This window comes from Puntigrus tetrazona, chromosome 4, assembly GCF_018831695.1.
Source record: "Puntigrus tetrazona isolate hp1 chromosome 4, ASM1883169v1, whole genome shotgun sequence".
NCBI classification, from domain to species: domain Eukaryota; kingdom Metazoa; phylum Chordata; class Actinopteri; order Cypriniformes; family Cyprinidae; genus Puntigrus; species Puntigrus tetrazona.
The window spans coordinates 11,225,708-11,243,758 of record NC_056702.1 but is presented as its reverse complement, the minus strand read 5'-3'; the positions used below and the strand labels follow the sequence as shown (position 1 = coordinate 11,243,758).

Here is an 18,051-nt window from a genome sequence, read left to right as displayed (position 1 = left end):
TTATGTAAAGTGATAATATGAAAGTAAACACAACTTCCTGGTATTTTAAAGGGCTGCACTGTCTGTAGATAGTAATCAGTAAAAGTTGCTTTTATATGTATAACTTTTTTGTTGTTTAACATTATTGATCGGTCATTTTCAGTTTTTAAAAGGCATAATGTTTACCACAGACTTAACCTTTGACACTATTTAGACTCATGAGTCATTCTTGAAAATGTTTACCATGTTACGCTGAAGTCAACTCGGTGACCTCTATGGTTGTCAGCAGAAATTAATTAAACATAATGGGCTGTTCAACATTAACGCATCAACAAAAAAAAAAATCCATCGTGCCAAACTGGTATAAATTTTGCTTTGCACATAGTTTGTCTTCTCGAATATCCTACAGTTTGAGCAGGTTAAGCATATGTACTAATCCAGAGCGTCTGTCCCTCCCTCCATCTTGCTCCAGGCGTGGATATCGAGGTGGCCAGGAAAGAGGAGGAGCGGATCATGCTAAGGGATGCACGACAGTGGCTTAACAGCGGCCAGATCAACGACGTCCGGCACACCAAGTCTGGGGGGACCGCACTGCACGTCGCTGCAGCCAAGGGATACACTGAGGTTTTAAAGTAAGTTTGCTTGCCTTCAAAAGAAAAATGTTGCCATTTTCCACCCAGAAAGGATTCAGCGGACACCTGTGATAATATTGGTCTTTATTCTTTCGCCAACAAGCGAGATTTAGCAGATAGTGAAGGTAGAAACAAATAAAACTGTGGTGCTGCAGGTGTAGAGGCTTTATTGCTCAACTTAGTTCATCACCTTTCAACTCTTTCAGTATTCCAAGGGTCTCGTACACAGGGCGAGACAGTTTGTAACCTGTTTATCTGTCTCCATTACAGTAGATTATCGTGAGCTGTTGAACAAACACAGCTTAGGACGTGTGGCAGGAGTTAGGAGTTTATGGCGCTTTTGGTCTTTGGATGTCAGAGTTGAATGACTGTGACAACTGCTCCATCTGCCTCCGCACCAAAACAAGAGGATTGCCACCGGATAGAATGTATTTTTGTGTGTTGGATCTCGGAGAACTTCACAACTAATGCGTATTTTATGTGTTGGCATGTACAACCCGCCTTCTAGGCAATGGAAAAATGAACCCGTTGGTCCACATAATATCCAAGGCCTTTGGCAAATGAGGCCAAGCTTAGATTGCGGCACCAAAATCCAAGAAACCCAGATTTGTCTAATCTCATCATGCTATTTCTGTCGCTCTGACTCTTTGCAGGCTTTTAATTCAAGCAGGGTATGATGTAAATATTAAAGACTACGATGGCTGGACTCCGCTCCACGCTGCTGCACACTGGGGAAAAGAAGAGGCCTGCCGGATACTAGTAGATCATTTGTGTGAAATGGACGTTGTCAATAAAGTGGTATGGGATTTACGATTCTGTCTGTGTGCTGCTAGCTTCTGTGTAGAGTTTGAATCGAAACCCTTACAAGTGTTGCGTTTGGTTCTCAGGGCCAGACGGCGTTTGACGTAGCTGATGAAGATATCTTGGGATATTTAGAAGAGCTGCAAAAGAAACAGAATCAGGTACTTTTTCACTTCTGGCATAAGGTCTATAATTGGAAATGTAATTGTGAGACTTGTCCTGATGCAGTGTTTGTTTTTTGTTGGTTTTTTTTTCAGCTTCTGAGTGAAAAGAAGGATGTCAAGAAGTCTCCTTTAATAGAAACTACGACTACTGGGGACAATAATCAATCTGTGAAACCACTGAAGAGGTAAATGGCTCCTGCAGCCACCGTGATGGGATTGATATTCTGTTTACTCAGCGTCCTGACTTTACCGTAAATGTCAAGGGCGCTTGCACTTGAGGTGCTTTCACACTAGAACTTTTGGTTTTGATGTTTGCCGTCAGTTTGTTTGATCCAACAGGCCATTTACACGACAGTGTTTCATTATTTTCCACGACAACAGCATTATGGGTAGTGAAAACCCATTTTTTAGAAAATTGTGATGCCTGTACGTGCTTGGTACACTCACGCTGTAGACACGTGCAGTACATGTCGATTTTAAAGGAAAGTTCAAACACACACACACAGCGATGGCGGAGCACGTTGCTGCTGTTGTTGCTGCTCGAGTTTGCTAACGATTCTTCAGCAAAGTGTGGTTTTGCTTCACGGTGGAGACGCATCATATGCAACATAAAAATCGTCACTTCTAACACAGAAGAGAAGGTACTGTCTGCTAACAAGTTGACAGCGCCAACTACTGGCCTGGCAGATGTAATGCAGCATTATTAGACGTTTTCTCAGAGATGTGGTGTATACGTGAAACTTTCTAAAAACACAAAAAAAAACTTGTTTTAATGCAGTCAAAGTGTTTTTGCTTTACTTAAAGGGATCTTTAATTATTCACCGTCATGTCTTTTGCAAACTCTTTAAGACCTTTGTTCGTCTTCATTTTTGATGAAATCCTTTCCGACCCTGCTTAGAGACCCTCTTGTGAATGGTGGCGAAGACTGACCTGGAAGAGAAGAAATCATTTGCATTCTTTGCGCACAAAAAGTATCCTCGTAGCTTTATAACATTACAATTAAACCACGGACTATTTTAACTATGTTCTTATATTCTTTCCGGGACTTAAATGTGGTTGTTGCATTGCTGTTGTTGCTGAAATTGAATTGAATTGGAGACCTAACAGAGTTGTTGCTCTCTGCTTTAGTAAAGAAACACTCCTACTGGAACCGGAGAAGACTGTCCCACGAATCGAGACTCTGGAGCCGGAGAAGGTGGATGAAGAAGAGGGGGAGGGGAAGAAGGATGAGTCTAGCTGCTCTAGTGAGGAAGAGGAGGAGGAAGACTCAGAGTCTGAGAACGAAGCAGGTACCTGTTGGAAGCGCTTTCCCAAATAGCTTTGGGGTAATCAGTAAGCTCATTTATTTACCATTTCTTTTTCTTTCCAGACAAGACCAAGTCTGTTCCGTCGAGCATTTCGAACAGCACACCTTCATCTGCACCTACTAGCATCACCGTCACGTCCCCAACTACCCCAAGCAACCAGGTGACCACCCCAACCTCACCCACCAAAAAGGTACATACCCCTCCCCTTGAACGTGCTGTCCACCCCACCTCCCTCCACCCAAACTTCTCCTCGGCGATAGTATTCGTTCTTTATAGCATGTATACAAGCACGCGACAGTAAGCAAGAAAGGTGCATCTGCGGCTTTTCAAAATGATTGACTTAGTTTTAAGGCTTCAAGGTTGCAAAATGCTAAAAAGTCAGCTGATCTACGTCATATTCAGGATCGTCAGTGTGCAGTGAATTCTGGGAATGCGAGCGGAGAGAAAATGTCCTCCGTGCGTCTTTACCATGTACCTGCTGCCCTCTGCTGGACAGTAAGGACATTTCATCAATGTCAGGATACTTTTATCAGGAAGCTACACAGCTGTTTAAAAAGTTTACCATAAACCAAATTTATTATAACTTAAATTGGGTTTGATTTATTTCAGTTGAATTTTTTTTTTGTTAATTAGAATTTTTTTTGGCCTTTATGATCATAAAAAAGGCAATCTATATTTATAATATACACTGCACTTCAGCTATTCGCTGTAGAGATGTGCCAAGTGCAATTTTATTAAAAACACACACAAGAATTTAATTTCCAAGGAGATGTCTTTTTGTAGTTTAGGTCTTCCTGTAGCTCAGAGCATGCTTTTAGCAGTACTGTTATAACTGACAACAAACAATGCCGTGACATAATTGGTTTATTAGTGTTGAGAAGATTTTTATTTATTCATCTTTTTTTATTTATTTATTTTTTTATACATTTTAAGAGGTAATTTTCGTAGTAATGTTTTCTGCCATCACAAGCTGATTTAGATCTAATTCGTTAATTATAATAATAAAACTGATTGTAATTCATTTTCATTTAACTCATTTTAATACTTTGACTTTAATATATAAATGAGTTAAATTCAATCTAAGGCTCTTTTTTTTTTAATTTAGGCAAAAAATAAAATACAGGTGCTGTCTAATGCGAGATGTCAAAAGCAAATCATTATTCTTTATTAATGTTTATTTTTATTGCGTTGCAACTCAAGTAATGGCATCAGGTCTGGGCTTTGTTTTTTTTTTTCTTTGCTGTCGCTTTCTTTGTCACTTGTGCATCAAGTATCTGTTTCTTTTGCTGCTGCTGCTGCTTTTTGATTTGTTTCATTCAGGGGGTTCTTTCTTCTTCTTGCTTTTCTTCTTCACAAACATGTGTTTTTCTCTCTCTACTCATCTTTGCTGTTGTCTTGGATGGCTTTAGTCTGATAACATTACTGCCCTTGTGCCTGGGGGGGAGCCAGGCTGTCCTGCGTTGTGGCGTCAAGGCTTGCGCAAAACTGGCATTTCACTTGTGCCCAAAAAAGCGATGGTGAGGCCTCGGTGTGTTCAGCATTGTGATTCCCGCCCCTTCTTTCCCTCTATGTTCCCCCACACGACCACGTCCCTAACCAATCAGATAACTGCCTAATCCAAGACCATTTCCTCTTCCTGTCACTGGCTCACTGCATGGTGTTGTCGCTGTCAGTCGCGGCTGTGCCTGTGGTGATGTGCTGTTTTCCGTTGAAAATCGTTTGTGTATTAGTTTTATACCTGAATGTGGTGGACTAAATATGACAGGGTTGCTTCAGAGTTGTGTGAACGTTAATAAAGGTGATTTCATTGACTGTTGACTCTAAACCCTAACAGGTCACCGGGATGCTGATGAGTTAGCAAAAACTAACATCTTGATCGTAATTGGGCATGTTTGGTTTTGTCGTTTGTGTTGTTTTTTTTTAGTACATTCAGCGTAAGCCTAATTTTCTTTTAAGCAAACAGTTGGGTCACACTTTATATTAGGTGGCCTTAACTGCTATGCACTCGCATCTGAAAATAAGTGCAATGTCCTTATCGTGGTCATATATTGTATTGCAAAACCCTCTTGCTGCTATTGAGGTGTGATATGGGTAAGGATAGGGGCAGGTTTAAGGGTGGGTTTAGGGTCAACATTACATTAACAGAAATTAATCACATATAGGTATTTTTTAAAATGTAAGTACAATGTAAAAAAACAACAACAATAACTGCATTGTACCAAAAGATTCATTTAATGTACACAGTAGCTAAAGCCACCTAATATAGAAGTATAATATATAACTTAGACCAACAAATTGCAATACAAATGAGCTTTTCTGAAGCAATGAAAGAGTCCCCCAAAATGTCCCCCGTGTGTTTCACTTAAGTTTTTTTTTTTTTTTGAGTTTTAGCAGCATAAGACCTGACTGTTGATTCATTGATTGATTTAAAATGACTATTTAACTATGACTTACACCCCGAATTTGTAATTTGCCGCTTATTAACAGCAAGCATGTAGATGTTGTTAAATTTATATATTGTGCGCTTTAAGTACTAATGAGCAGCCAATATGCTAGTAATATGAATGCTACTAAGCATCTAGTTAAAAGAATTGCTATCTAAAGCGGTACCAAAAATATTTGTATTTTATTTGCTTACTTTACGTTATTACCACTTTTTAAGTTTATATACATTTTATTATTTATTGTATTTAATGCAATAAAAATGAAGGGATTTTTCTTTATTTTTATAAAAATGGTTTTAAGAATATTTACAACATTATATACTTATTTTTTTGCCCATTACATTTCCTGAAAAACATTTTCATTGTTTTTGCAAATTAGCTTAGCATCTGCATAAACTTTGAGAGATGCAATTTTTCAAATTCCAAAAACATCGAAAGGTTGCCCAGCCCTACAGCCCAGTGCTCCAATGTTTACGTCCTGCTTTGACCCATCAGGCTGATCCGAATTCCCCGTTCTCTCTCTCTCCCGCACACATGAACAACTCCAAACGTTGGTTTCCAATGTGTGCTCTCTGTGGTCTAGTAAACGCCATTACTCGCACAAGTGTGTGCTCTAGATAGTCCTGTGATCGAAATATCGTACGGTCGGATTATATGGGCTCCTCCGATGTCGACTTTCCCTGTCATTGCTTCTCGATGTACTTCCCACAGTAACTCACTTTTGTTTTCCACCCCTGTCCTTTTCTTTATCCGCTGTCCGTCCGTCCTCAGGTGAGCACACCTGCAGGGAAGGTGTCTCCTAAAGAGGAAGAGAGGAAGGACGAGTCTCCTGCATCGTGGCGGCTGGGCCTGCGGAAAACCGGCAGTTACGGAGCGCTGGCGGAAATCAGCACAACTAAAGAGGCGCAGAAAGAGAAGGACACCGCCGGGGTGATGCGCTCGGCCTCTTCTCCTCGCCTCTCATCCTCACTGGACAATAAGGACAAGGAAAAGGTCTGGTAGCATTCAGATGTGTAATCGGGGGACAAATGTTCCCGTAAACCCTTTAAACTCTTTAGCCATGACATGCGTCCTCTTTACAGGAGAAGGAGAAGACGCGCCTGGCGTACGTCGCGCCGACCATCCCGAGGAGACACGTCAGCACATCCGACATCGACGAGAAGGAAAACAGGTGAACAACATGCGAGACACGAGCTTATATCTGCACCTCCTTGTCGTGTTGCTCTGTGAGAATCACAAGCTGAAGTGTAGCATGTTTTTGTGGCTTATTCACCACGTTCTTGATGTGCGTGAGACGAATGTTACTAAGGATGGTTGGGAAGCTTCCCGAATACTCTCAAATGATATTTCGGTCAGTTTAGCGGTGTAAAAGGTCCTTCTCTGGAACCCGGAGGTACTATTTGTAGCGTGTGGTTCTCAGGGACTCGGCTGCTAGTCTGGTACGTAGCGGCTCGTACACCAGGAGACGCTGGGAAGAAGACCTGAAGAACAGCGACGGAACCGCCTCACAAAACAGAACCTCCAGCTATCAGCGCAGGTTAGCTTTTATTCTAGTTACACCATTCATTTTACTGGCTAGGACTTTTAAAGAGATGAGCGTAAGCCGGTCGCTGTTTCTTGCTGGCAAACGTTTATAGCTTCTGCTGTCGGCTTGAGTTTGAGCGAGACGCGTTGCAATTCTAACCGTTTTAATATTACCGTCCCATAACCATCGTATCGATTTTAGGTCAGACGCATAACTGACTAACATGTAACTTGAGTAGAACTGTAGAAGCGCGTTAATCTCTGCTCTGTGTCATTGTGTAGACTTTTGAGCATGCTGGTCATCTTACAAATGCATGTGCCTGTTTAGACCGGGTTTTAAACCCAATGTGATTCCCTTTCGAGGAATTTATCGAAAAATACATAAATTCCTAAAATACAGAGGCAGCTGTATTTTCGTGCATGCGTTTATAATGCGTGTAGTCAAGTGTGATATTATCAAATATTATAATATTACAAAAACAATCATGATCGTTTTATAATGCCTTTATTAACACTATTGTTTGGGTCAATAAGATTAATAATGCATATTAAATAATGAAAAAACAAAAATTGCATACATATGCGCTGTAAAGGATTTTTTTTATAATATTTGTGTGCGATGTGTATATTTAATCTGTATAAAAATACACACACACCCACGTATACATGTAAGAAAAATATGATGTATTTATTTTCAAAATATATATTTATTTATACATAGTACATGCACATACATTACATAAGCAAAAGCTTTATTTTGGATTAATGCTATCAAATGGTTAATCACATCCAAAATAAATAATGTGTGCCTAATGTATATATTTATATACCTGTGTGTGTATATATATAAATACAAAACATGCATGTATATTAAAGATAAATGTTTAGATATTAAATATAAATTATAAGAATATAACTATATAAATGTAAATATTTTCAAGTGTGTGTAAACAAAAGTTTAATCATTTGACAGCGCTAAAAATATTTAAAAAATGCTGCTATTGTATTTATCTGAATAATGAATATATTATTTTAAATGATTAAATATACACATTTAGTATTATGTATATTTATATAATTAATATTAACATCCCATGCTAATTATGATAAACATATTTTGTAAAACGTCTCTCAAATTTTTCCTAATTTGAAAACCCCTAGTCTGAAAGATGAAAGCAGCCCAAACCCTTCGAATGACCCGAGCGCTTGTGTGTCATCGTGTAACCACAAATTTGCATGACTGCACTTGTGCCGCCTGGTTTGGTTTCATACTCCGATAACACCAAAAGCATGCTGGAGTCTTGGGTCTTTGTTTTATAAAGCGTGCTTATGGTTTCCAGATGATAAGTAGGTTTCTATTTTTTATGTACGGTGACATTATTAATGTTTTATTTTCCCAAAATTTGACTTTATAAGAAACCGAGCCCCTCCACAAGCCAGTCAGTGCTTCAGACGTATATGTAACATTTTGTCTGTGTGTGTTGATGTTTGTCGGCCCCCTGCTAACTCACCTCTTTCACCCCGCCACACCCACACGGCAGTACGTCTCACACGCTAGCGTTAGGCCGCACGTCTAGCTCTCGCGACCTGCCCGCCAAATCCTCCTCTGCCTCCAGCCTGGAACCTAACAACTCTAAAGCCTGGCAGCAGCCTTCCTCCTACTACCAGTCTTACAGCATTCACCGCAGGTACCACACACACACACACACACACACACACACTCTCCATGTCCTCCATGTGTCTTTGTGTTCCTCACACGTAGCTTCTTGCCATTCTTGCTGCCTGGGGATTTATTTGCTTAAGGGGTGTGTAGTTTTACTGTATATTAGAACGCATTGAATATAGTGCTGGGCGTTATTAAATATGTCACAATGTTAAACATTTTAATTGATTTTAATGGCACAGCGAAATATGGAAGCCATGCATTTCTGCCACTGAAAAAAAAAAAAAAATTAAATAAAGATAGGTAATTGGGACTTGTCATGATCTGCAAGTTAAAAACCTGCAATTTTGATAAATGAAGTTAGAATTGTGAAATAAAATGTCAAAATTATGACTGATTTTTTTAATTTATTTTTTTCTCAGGATTGCGAGTACAAAGTCATATTATGTGGTCATATTCTTTCTTATAAAGCTATATGTGTAGTTTATATTTTGCGATTCTGACTTTTTACAGATTTCTGAGTTTATATACAATGTTTCCCCACAACTTTTTTTTGGAGAAGGTAAATTGTAAATTGTAAAAGTAGTTTCATTTGTTGCTGGGTGTTTTTAAAAATAAATCGTTGCTAGGGTAGTCAGCAATTGTGTTGCTAGATTTAGGCAACACTCTCACAATTCAGAGGAAAATAAAAAGTTAGAATTTTTTTTTTATATACCATGCCATAAACATGCTTCCATAGTAAAATCTACCTTCAATAAAATAGAAAATTCTATCAAATATTGCCACATATCTTCAAATAACAAAATCTGTAAATATTTAAATAAAATCCGATGAATAAATCTTAAATAAAAATCGATCAAAATGCAAATAAAGTAAGCATTGCGCGAAAAGAAATGCATAACATTGTCAAAAAAAAAATTCTATTGCCCAGCCCTTATTTTAGTTTATATTTCATTAGATTTTTCATTTCTGCGTTACAGACCAGCTTCAGATTTTTGATTTTTCTGCTTTCATTTTGTTCAGTACGGACCAAGCTCAGGTTTTCAGAACAAAAGGAACTCTTTCCTGTTTTCTCCTGGCACTTCCTTTTGAAGACGGTTCTTTCTCTCCTCTTACGTTTGGTTCTGTCTGTGTTGCTGTAGCGGATCGTTTGGAAGGAGGCAGGATGATGCTTTAAGTTCCACTTCCTCCTCCACCTCCACGACGACGACCTCCACCTCCTCGGTTACCTCACCCACCGGACATCGCAGCCTGCTGTCCAGGTACCAGCACGCACCTGGCAGGTCAGAGCTAAACGCTCCGAGTGGGATCCCTTAGTAAACTGTGTCCGTGCCTGACAGGTATTGGGCAGAAGAGAGTACGGAAAAGGAGAAGGAGAAGGAGAAAGAGTCGGCCGCGGTCATCCCCACAATCAACACTGCAGCCACCACCACTACCACCTCCACTACTGGAACTCTACTGGGCTCTGACGGACGAGAGAGACGCAGGTACACACACACACACACACAGCTCCTAATAAAGTAAAAAGCATCTTATTTATTCCGCAAAGCCTATTTTTACTCTCGTCAAAGCTGCCCTGAAGAGCCTGGGCAAAAATGCGTGTCGCTTCAGCTGTCGGGAGGGACTGCGTTTTAACCGAGAGGATTTTGTTTCTTTGTGTTGCGTCTGTAGATCATACCTCACCCCTGTGCGTGACGAAGAGTCCGAGTCCCAGAGGAAAGCCAGATCCAGACAGGCACGGCAGTCCAGGAGGTCCACACAGGCAAGTCTAGACAATCATCGAAAGGAAGTCTCTCTAATAATAGATCCACACAGTGCTGTTTAAAAAAGAGAGATATTCTTGGTTCTTGTTTTGGTTTTTGGTATATGGTTTCTGGAATTTATTACATCCTGAGCTCTGGGATTTATGGGAGAAATTACTGTTTACAACAGAGAGTTTTTCCGTATTCAAAAGCAAGGCCGTGTTTCCTTATTGGTTGCGACTAAGGGCTTAACATAAAATGGCATAATTGAATATTTACCTTAAATTTATATATTGTATAATCATGTAGTAATTCCAGAGTGTGAAGAGTGAAAAATGTTTTCAATTAGGTGAATTTTAAATCGTTGTGGTTCATAAACAGTTTATAGTGTACATTTCATTTTTTTTATTTGAAACTTTAGTATTAATTGTGTGTGTGTGTTTATATATTTGTGTATGTGTGTGTGTGTATTTCAAAATATTATATGTCTCTTTATATATACATAATAAATATACACCATACACATAAATATATTATGCCAAAAAAAACCTTTTAATTTGGATTAATCGCATCCAAAAAATATTTTTGTTTGCGTAATATTGTGAGTACGTTGTATATTTACTATGTGTAATACACACATGCACGTGTACCTTTTAAGAAAAATACACATACACACTTTCTTTTTTTCTTTTTTTTTTCTTTAAGACGAACACCATGATTTTCACGCTTTGACCTTTTTTTTTTCAGGGTGTGACCTTGACTGATCTCCAGGAGGCGGAGAAGACCATCGGTCGCACTCGTCCCACACGGCCTCGAGAAGAGGAGAAAGAAGAGAAGGAGAAACAGGACAAGGAGAAACAAGAAGAGAAGAAAGAGACCGAGACTAAGGAGGATGACTACAGGTCACGCTACCGCAGCTTTGAAGAGGTGAGGAACACGGTCACAGAGAACAGTGGGATTCTAGCTTGGATTCTAGAGTTTTTTTGTTGTTGTTGTTTTTTTTTTTTTTCCTCACATGAGTTTTTTTCCTCCTCCAGAAGTACCGTAGCACCTCCTTGGCCTCGACCACCACGGCCTCCTCCACCCTGCCTTCCTCCTTGTCCAGCAGCTCCTCTTCTCTGTACAGCACCTCCTCTCTGAACCGGCCCAACAGCCTGAGCGGTCTCACTTCCACCTACAGCCGCACCACACGCGACTCTGAGAGAGGTACAGCACAACAACATGAAGTCTCATGAAGTAATGTCCAGGTCCGGTTTCATCCAAACAAAAGAAACTTGCCTGTTTTTGGGATATTAGGTATTTCTTTTGACATGAAACTTTACAAAACTTTACTTTTAAAGACAGTGTGATGGTGCAAATGCACTATATTGTCATGAAATGGTTACAGTGGAAAATGAGTCGAGTGGCAGAGGGACAGGAAGGAAAATGATAGTGATAGGGCTTTGAGGCGTTACGGGAGCTGCCAGACAGGAAGTTCCTGTAGTATGGTTGCAGACCGATTAAGCCAAACTTAGTTTGCATTAATGCGATAGCCAACTTTTATTAATAAAGAGGATTTGTTCCGCTTCCTATTTGTGGAAACCCATGGTAATAAAAAACACATTTTTGTTTTTACGGTTTAAGATTTTGCAGTTGGCAAGTTTTTTTTTTTATGATTCTGGTGAGCGTAAAATACTTTTTTCAATGCTGCATTTTTTTTTTATTTATTTATAGAAATTAGGTTAATTATAGTAGTATAAATTTAAAATGCTAATTTAGAAAGAGAAATAATATTCTATTCTAATTTATTTTTGTTTTTACTGTAAATTATGATCAATTAATTTTATCCTTGCTGAATAGTATTAATACTTTCCCCAATTTTACTCAATTTGATTGGAAATGCCTTGTATTATTTACATTTAAACCCACTTACCTCTTACTTTATTGCAGAACACTAGTATTAGATTTATTTGATTGTTTAGTATAAATTCATTTTGTAAGTTTTATTTTTATTCCATTAGCTCAGCCATTAGCTCAGCAAAGTCCTGGAGCCGTATCGTAATGACCAGCTGTACTCATAAGGAACCATATGTCTGTTTTCCAACCAGACTCCGATAGAAAAGAAAGAGAGGACGACAAGGATGCTGAAGACAAGTCTCAGCCACGCTCTATACGTGACCGCAGACGACCTCGAGAGAAAAGACGCTCGACTGGAGTATCCTTCTGGACCCAGGATGTAAGAAACTCGCTCTATATGATATATTTATATATTGTAAATATATAAATACTACCAATTATTGCATGCATCTTCAGAATACAAGCAACTGGCCCAGAAAAAAAGTTACCTGCCAGCTGGTCATTAACTCAATTTCTTGTTCATGCCAAAGCGTTTATGCGCATTTGATGATGGGCGACTTAATTTTACACCCTTTCATAGTTGAAATTTGAAATACGTTTTCATGTTACAGAGCGACGAGAACGAGCCAGAGCACCCATCAGATTCAGAAGAAGGCAGCACTAAAGGAGAGCCTCAGGTGAACATTATACATCACTTACATAACACTTTAAAATGCATCAGACAGACTCTCATGGTTGGAAAAAAAACAAATCTGCGGCTTATTGTCTTGGGTTGTTTTTGAAGGTCTTCTGACGTTCTTCCTCTGTCTTTCACCTTGTATAGTCAAAGAGCAGATCGAATTTTCTTCGTGTTTGGCAGAACAAACAATTCAAAGTGTCTGCTGACCCTGCCCTCCCTCTTCAACTTCCTGGAATTGTCCCAGCAGCATTAGTCATCTTAAAAATGAAAGTCGGTCTGATTGTCGCCTGTTACAGGAACGGTTAAGGGTTCAGTTCCTGGCTGCCTAGTCACATGATCCGCGCTCAGTGTGTACTTAAGCTCTTAGTGTTGGTGTGACTGGATGTTGTGAGGGTGAGATAGATATCCTGTGTCAGCATGGTCCTGGAAACAGATCACACGCAGTTGGGCGGAAAACTGGGAATGAGGGATTCGAAAGGGGCGACAATTTGTTTGAGTCAGGAAGGTCGAGATTGAAAGAGTAGGACCAAGCTTTGTTCTTGACTTTTGGCTCAGCGGAAGAAGAACGGGAAATATTTTGTGTGTATGGAAAGAAAAACCAGCTGACGCGACACTTTTAAAGCATGCCTTCCAGGTTTAAATTTAGCTCAAGTATTGGCGAGTCGAGCTAAAGATCAGTTTTTGGTTGGATGGTTCCTAACGATAAGTGTGCAGCGGGCCGCAGTATGAAAGAAAATCTAATGGGATCTGTCGGCTCTTTATGAGACAGCTGTTTTTTTGTTAGCTTAATAGCACACGTTTCCTCTTTGTGTGCTGCGCTGTATTGAATGGGAAGTTCTGACACAAAGCTGAGTGCTTCGGTGTGCTTCCAGGGCAATCAGCTAAAGGAAGTGGGCTGCGTTGTCACATGGATCATTAGAGCTGCTCGGAGACCAGGCTCTGAGCTCCGGTCCGATTCTCAATGCTGAGGCCCAATGTTTCCGACGAGAACGAGCTTGGGTCATGCTCAGAACGGCATCGCGAAGTAAAGAAGGCTAAAATGTTAATAAGATGAATAGATTTCAATATAATGTAAAGCAACTCGTAGACGTTTTTCTAGTGAAAATCAGCTTGAAAACATTGGTGTCTCTGAGTTCAGTCTTAATAAAGTGAAAAAAAAAGTGTTTACGTAAGACTGGAAACATTAAAATGAATCCCGCACCCGTCGAGCGCCATTGCCTGATGGGATACTGTGACTCCCATCATGTGTGGTGATGGAATGATGCACATATTATCAAGCGGTAATAAGTTCATGCATGTGGTATAATGCATTGCCCATACTGCATGCTACTAACTTCCAAAAATAGTAGTTAATATGCAATTCCAAACTCATTCCAATACTCTGTGTGCGCTCTGAGCAGCTGGGGAATAAAATCAAACCAAGGAGTCTTGGCTGCTGATCAGGAATTCATGAAGAAAAAAGCCCAGCAGGGCTGAGAGGTCTCGGAGAACGAAAAAGAAACGGGAGGAGGGAGCGATGATTACCAAAGTCCTTTTACTTCCACCTTGATAAATGTGACACTCGTGTTGAAGTCGAACCTTTTGAAGCGTGACTCTTATTAGGACAAAATCAAATGGATTACACCCAGATGTCTTCAAGCACGTCCTTTACTGTAGAGCGGTAAATGATAGATTGCCGACCCGCGCAGACTCTCATTAAATAGCAGCATTAAGCAGGCCATCAGAGCCAGGAACGAGAGCGTCACAATCCATCCCAGACTAATTGATAATCTGCATTCTAGACGCTCGGGTAGTCTAGACACTAGACAAACAGACACACTAAATGCGTTATGAGCATGTGATTGATTAACAGCAGGTACAGACTTTGTAATAACTTCCTCTCTCTCTCTCTTTCTCTTTTTCTCCGTTCACATCCACAGAGTGACAGACTATCCAGGTATGTATCCCAAAACACGCCAGGTCGCCTAAGCTCAGCTAAGCATGCTTATTCATGCTCGTTATGAGAACATAAACGGACAACGCAAGCATCCATCCATCTCCCCCCTCTCTCAGGTATGACCCTGTCTCTACTAGCACTTCCTCCCTCGACCGTTACGAGTCTTTGAGCAGCCGAGGCATCGGGGAGAGCCGGCGGCCGTACTCTCGCTTCGAAAGAGACGACTCCACTGATTATAAGAAGGTACAAACTCTGCTCTTTGCGACTACGGCCCGTAAAATAGTGGCTTCCTTACCGCTTCGGTGCTCACCCAGCACGCTCTCTTCCGCTTGCAGCTTTATGAGCAGATTTTAGCCGAAAATGAGAAGTTGAAAGCTCAGTTACGTGATACAGAACTGGAGCTGTCGGACCTGAAACTGCAGCTGGAGAAAGCCACACAGGTGAGAGACTCTGCGAATATTTATTGTCGCTAAGATAGATGCTAAGATTGGGAAAAAACACAAACAAATTAGTAGAAATATGAGTGATATGTGATTTCCAGGCTGGGAAAAGAAAGACATTAAATGAGTGCTGTCAAATATTCGTGAATAATCGCATGCAACATTTTTTTTTTTGTTCATGTTTTATATGTTTGTGTGTGTGTATATATATATATGTATGTATGTGTATATGTGTGTATATATGTATATGTGTGTGTGTGTGTGTATATATATATATATGTGTGTGTGTGTGTGTGTACTTTGTATATTTAAGTATATAAAAATGCAAACACATGAATTTATATATTAATGAACGTCTTTTTGTTAAATGTATTTATATGTAAAATAAAAAATGTAAATACATGGAAATATCTTTAAAAAAATACTGTATATGTGTATTTATATACACCGAATAATAACACTTGTATTATGTGAACAAAAACTTGTATTTTAGATGCGATTAATCTCGTTAGACAGCACTAAATAAAAATAAGTTAGCTTAGATAAGATTAGTTGATTTTCAAATTATTTTATACTGCCATTTTAATACTGTCACCATGTGTTATATCATCAGTGATGTTGATTAAATGTGATTACTGCTGTCCTTTTATGACAGTGATTTGTTGCATTAGTTATGGAAAACCTGAAAGCATCTTAAAACGGGAGTTTAAGTTTAGATTGGGAAGAGAAAGAATACAAATCGCTAGAGTTCAGTCAATCAAATAAATAAATAATCTGAATGAATCCAAATAAATCCAACCAATACGATTCTAGGCCAGTGTTTTTTACGATTTTGGTTCCTTTTAAAAGGATTAAAAGGCTTGAACTCATCCAGTGTGTGTTTGTGTTGCAGAGGCAGGAGCGCTTTGCTGATCGATCACAGCTGGAGATGGAGAAAAGGGTAAAAACCACCGTTCCTTGACTTTGTTGTCCCATGAAACGTATTGAATCATCGTTCTTGATCCAAGTTAAAGTGCCGTGGCAGTGGATGAGCGTGTTCTCTTCACTTTAATGCAGTGATGAGGCATTGAGTCCGTAAAGGATTGTTTATTAATAAAACCCCGTCTCAGCATATCTCTCTGCTCGTGAGCTGAGGTTTTGGAGGTGTTTACAAACTGATCCAGATAAGTGCTGACTTTATAACTGTTCCGCACTGGTTTATGTCTGAAGGTTGCAGGCAGGTCTCAGGCTCAGCTGGGTGCTCTGGGTAACGTTTAATCTGAATTTAAAGTGTTACAGCTCTGCTAGTGGCTGAGTCACGTGCCTCTCACAGCCCCAGGGGTTGGAAGCAAACACCATCAGCCAATCACAATCCCTCTTTCACTCTTTTCTTTAAATCACAAAAGCGACACACCTTTCCAGACTTAAAGAATAATGTTTATTGTGCGTGTGGTTTCTCTTTCAAACGTATCTGCATGTGTGTGGAAAATCATTCCAAAACCTGCGTTTGCTTTGTGTTTTTTTGTGTTTTTTTAACATAAAAATACATAATTTAATATATATATATATATATATATATATATATATATATATATATATATATATATATATATATATATATATATATATTATTTTTATTTATATTATTCCTTAAATTGTTATTATTATTATTACTAATTTAATAAATGTTTATTGTATTTAATAATATTTATATTATTTTATTTGTATGATTTATATTGTGTATTTTTTTAATTCAAATAATTTTTTTTTTTTTTTTTTTTTATATATTTTATTAATTTAATTAGACTATATGGTTATCAAGTAACCTAAAGGAATAGTTCAGCCAAAAATGAAAATACCGTCATCATTTACTCCCCCTCAAGTAGTTTCAAATCTGTATGAATTTTTTAGTTCTGCCGAACACAAAGGAAGATACTTTGAAAAATGTTTGTAACCAGGCTGTCTTGGTCACCATTGACTTCCATAGTAGGAAAAAGAAATACTATGGAAGTCGACGGTGACCCAAATCCTCAAAGTTTGGAGCTACTCAAGGATGACTAAATGAAGACAGAATTTTCATTCTTTCTTTAACTTGGTGTTAGCATGAATAAAAGAAACTTTACTTCTAGCTCTTAGTCTGCTTCACTAAGCAGTGTGTGGTTCCCTTCACTTTGTTGGCTTCTCTCTGTTTTGGTGTTCATTCACATGATGCATCCGCGATTCTGTATCTATTTTTTTCTTTGCAGTGATGGTAAATCATGCAGTTGTTTATGAGTGTTTCACGGGCATGTGTGCTGACTTGTGTGTGTGTGTGTGTGTGTGTGTGTGTGTGTGTGTGCAGGAAAGAAGAGCTTTAGAAAGGAAGATCTCTGAGATGGAGGAGGAGCTGAAGGTATTTTTTCTTTGTTTTTAATGTGTGTGTGTGTGTGTGTGTACGTGCATGCATCAAGAAAAACTCAACATAAAATTCTAATGTATTATGCGTGTTAGTTTTTGTCAGCTTTAACAAGCATGTTAGCATATAGATTAATTGATGGATGAATTGACGCAAACTTATAGCTACAAGTTAAAGCTTTAAATTGTTCCCCCTCCCTCTTGTTTGAATATTAAGGCTTGTATGTGAGACTGAAAGACTGTTTCTTTTCATTTTATCATCATATCTGCTTCATAATGAGCATGATAAAGCCCAGTCATACCGCTATATTGTGCATTCTTTCAAATGAGTTTTCTAATATCCTGTGACGAGTTGGCTCTTTTTCTAATGAGTGAAACGGTTATATAAATGCATGTTTGCGGAGACTACAAGAAAGTTAAAGTTAAAAGTCAAGTGTGTGTGGAAGGGATGCCTTTGGTTTGTGTGTTTTAATCTTTCTCCGACGTGATGGATTTCTGTCTTTCAGTATTATATTCCCACTGAATTCACCC

The 18,051-nt window shown here is 39.0% G+C and overlaps 1 protein-coding gene across 5 annotated transcripts in view; it reads left to right on the top strand.

Moving 5' to 3' along the window:
- The window catches only part of ppp1r12a (protein phosphatase 1, regulatory subunit 12A), a 55,053-nt gene that overhangs the window by 31,830 nt on the left and 5,172 nt on the right, over positions 1-18,051 (top strand). For 2 of the 5 annotated variants that reach the window (XM_043236768.1, XM_043236769.1), the window contains exons 4-25: positions 452-611; positions 1,265-1,409; positions 1,499-1,573; positions 1,670-1,761; positions 2,705-2,865; positions 2,946-3,073; positions 6,099-6,320; positions 6,410-6,498; positions 6,748-6,864; positions 8,393-8,539; positions 9,657-9,776; positions 9,855-10,001; positions 10,186-10,276; positions 11,004-11,183; positions 11,294-11,462; positions 12,344-12,471; positions 12,704-12,769; positions 14,691-14,707; positions 14,824-14,950; positions 15,043-15,147; positions 16,040-16,087; positions 17,468-17,518. In XM_043236768.1, the coding sequence (XP_043092703.1) occupies positions 452-611; positions 1,265-1,409; positions 1,499-1,573; positions 1,670-1,761; positions 2,705-2,865; positions 2,946-3,073; positions 6,099-6,320; positions 6,410-6,498; positions 6,748-6,864; positions 8,393-8,539; positions 9,657-9,776; positions 9,855-10,001; positions 10,186-10,276; positions 11,004-11,183; positions 11,294-11,462; positions 12,344-12,471; positions 12,704-12,769; positions 14,691-14,707; positions 14,824-14,950; positions 15,043-15,147; positions 16,040-16,087; positions 17,468-17,518 (2,585 nt within the window). The remainder of the gene's footprint in view (positions 1-451; positions 612-1,264; positions 1,410-1,498; positions 1,574-1,669; positions 1,762-2,704; positions 2,866-2,945; positions 3,074-6,098; positions 6,321-6,409; positions 6,499-6,747; positions 6,865-8,392; positions 8,540-9,656; positions 9,777-9,854; positions 10,002-10,185; positions 10,277-11,003; positions 11,184-11,293; positions 11,463-12,343; positions 12,472-12,703; positions 12,770-14,690; positions 14,708-14,823; positions 14,951-15,042; positions 15,148-16,039; positions 16,088-17,467; positions 17,519-18,051) is intronic. The other 3 variants (XM_043236770.1, XM_043236771.1, XM_043236772.1) reach the window with 3 other exon arrangements.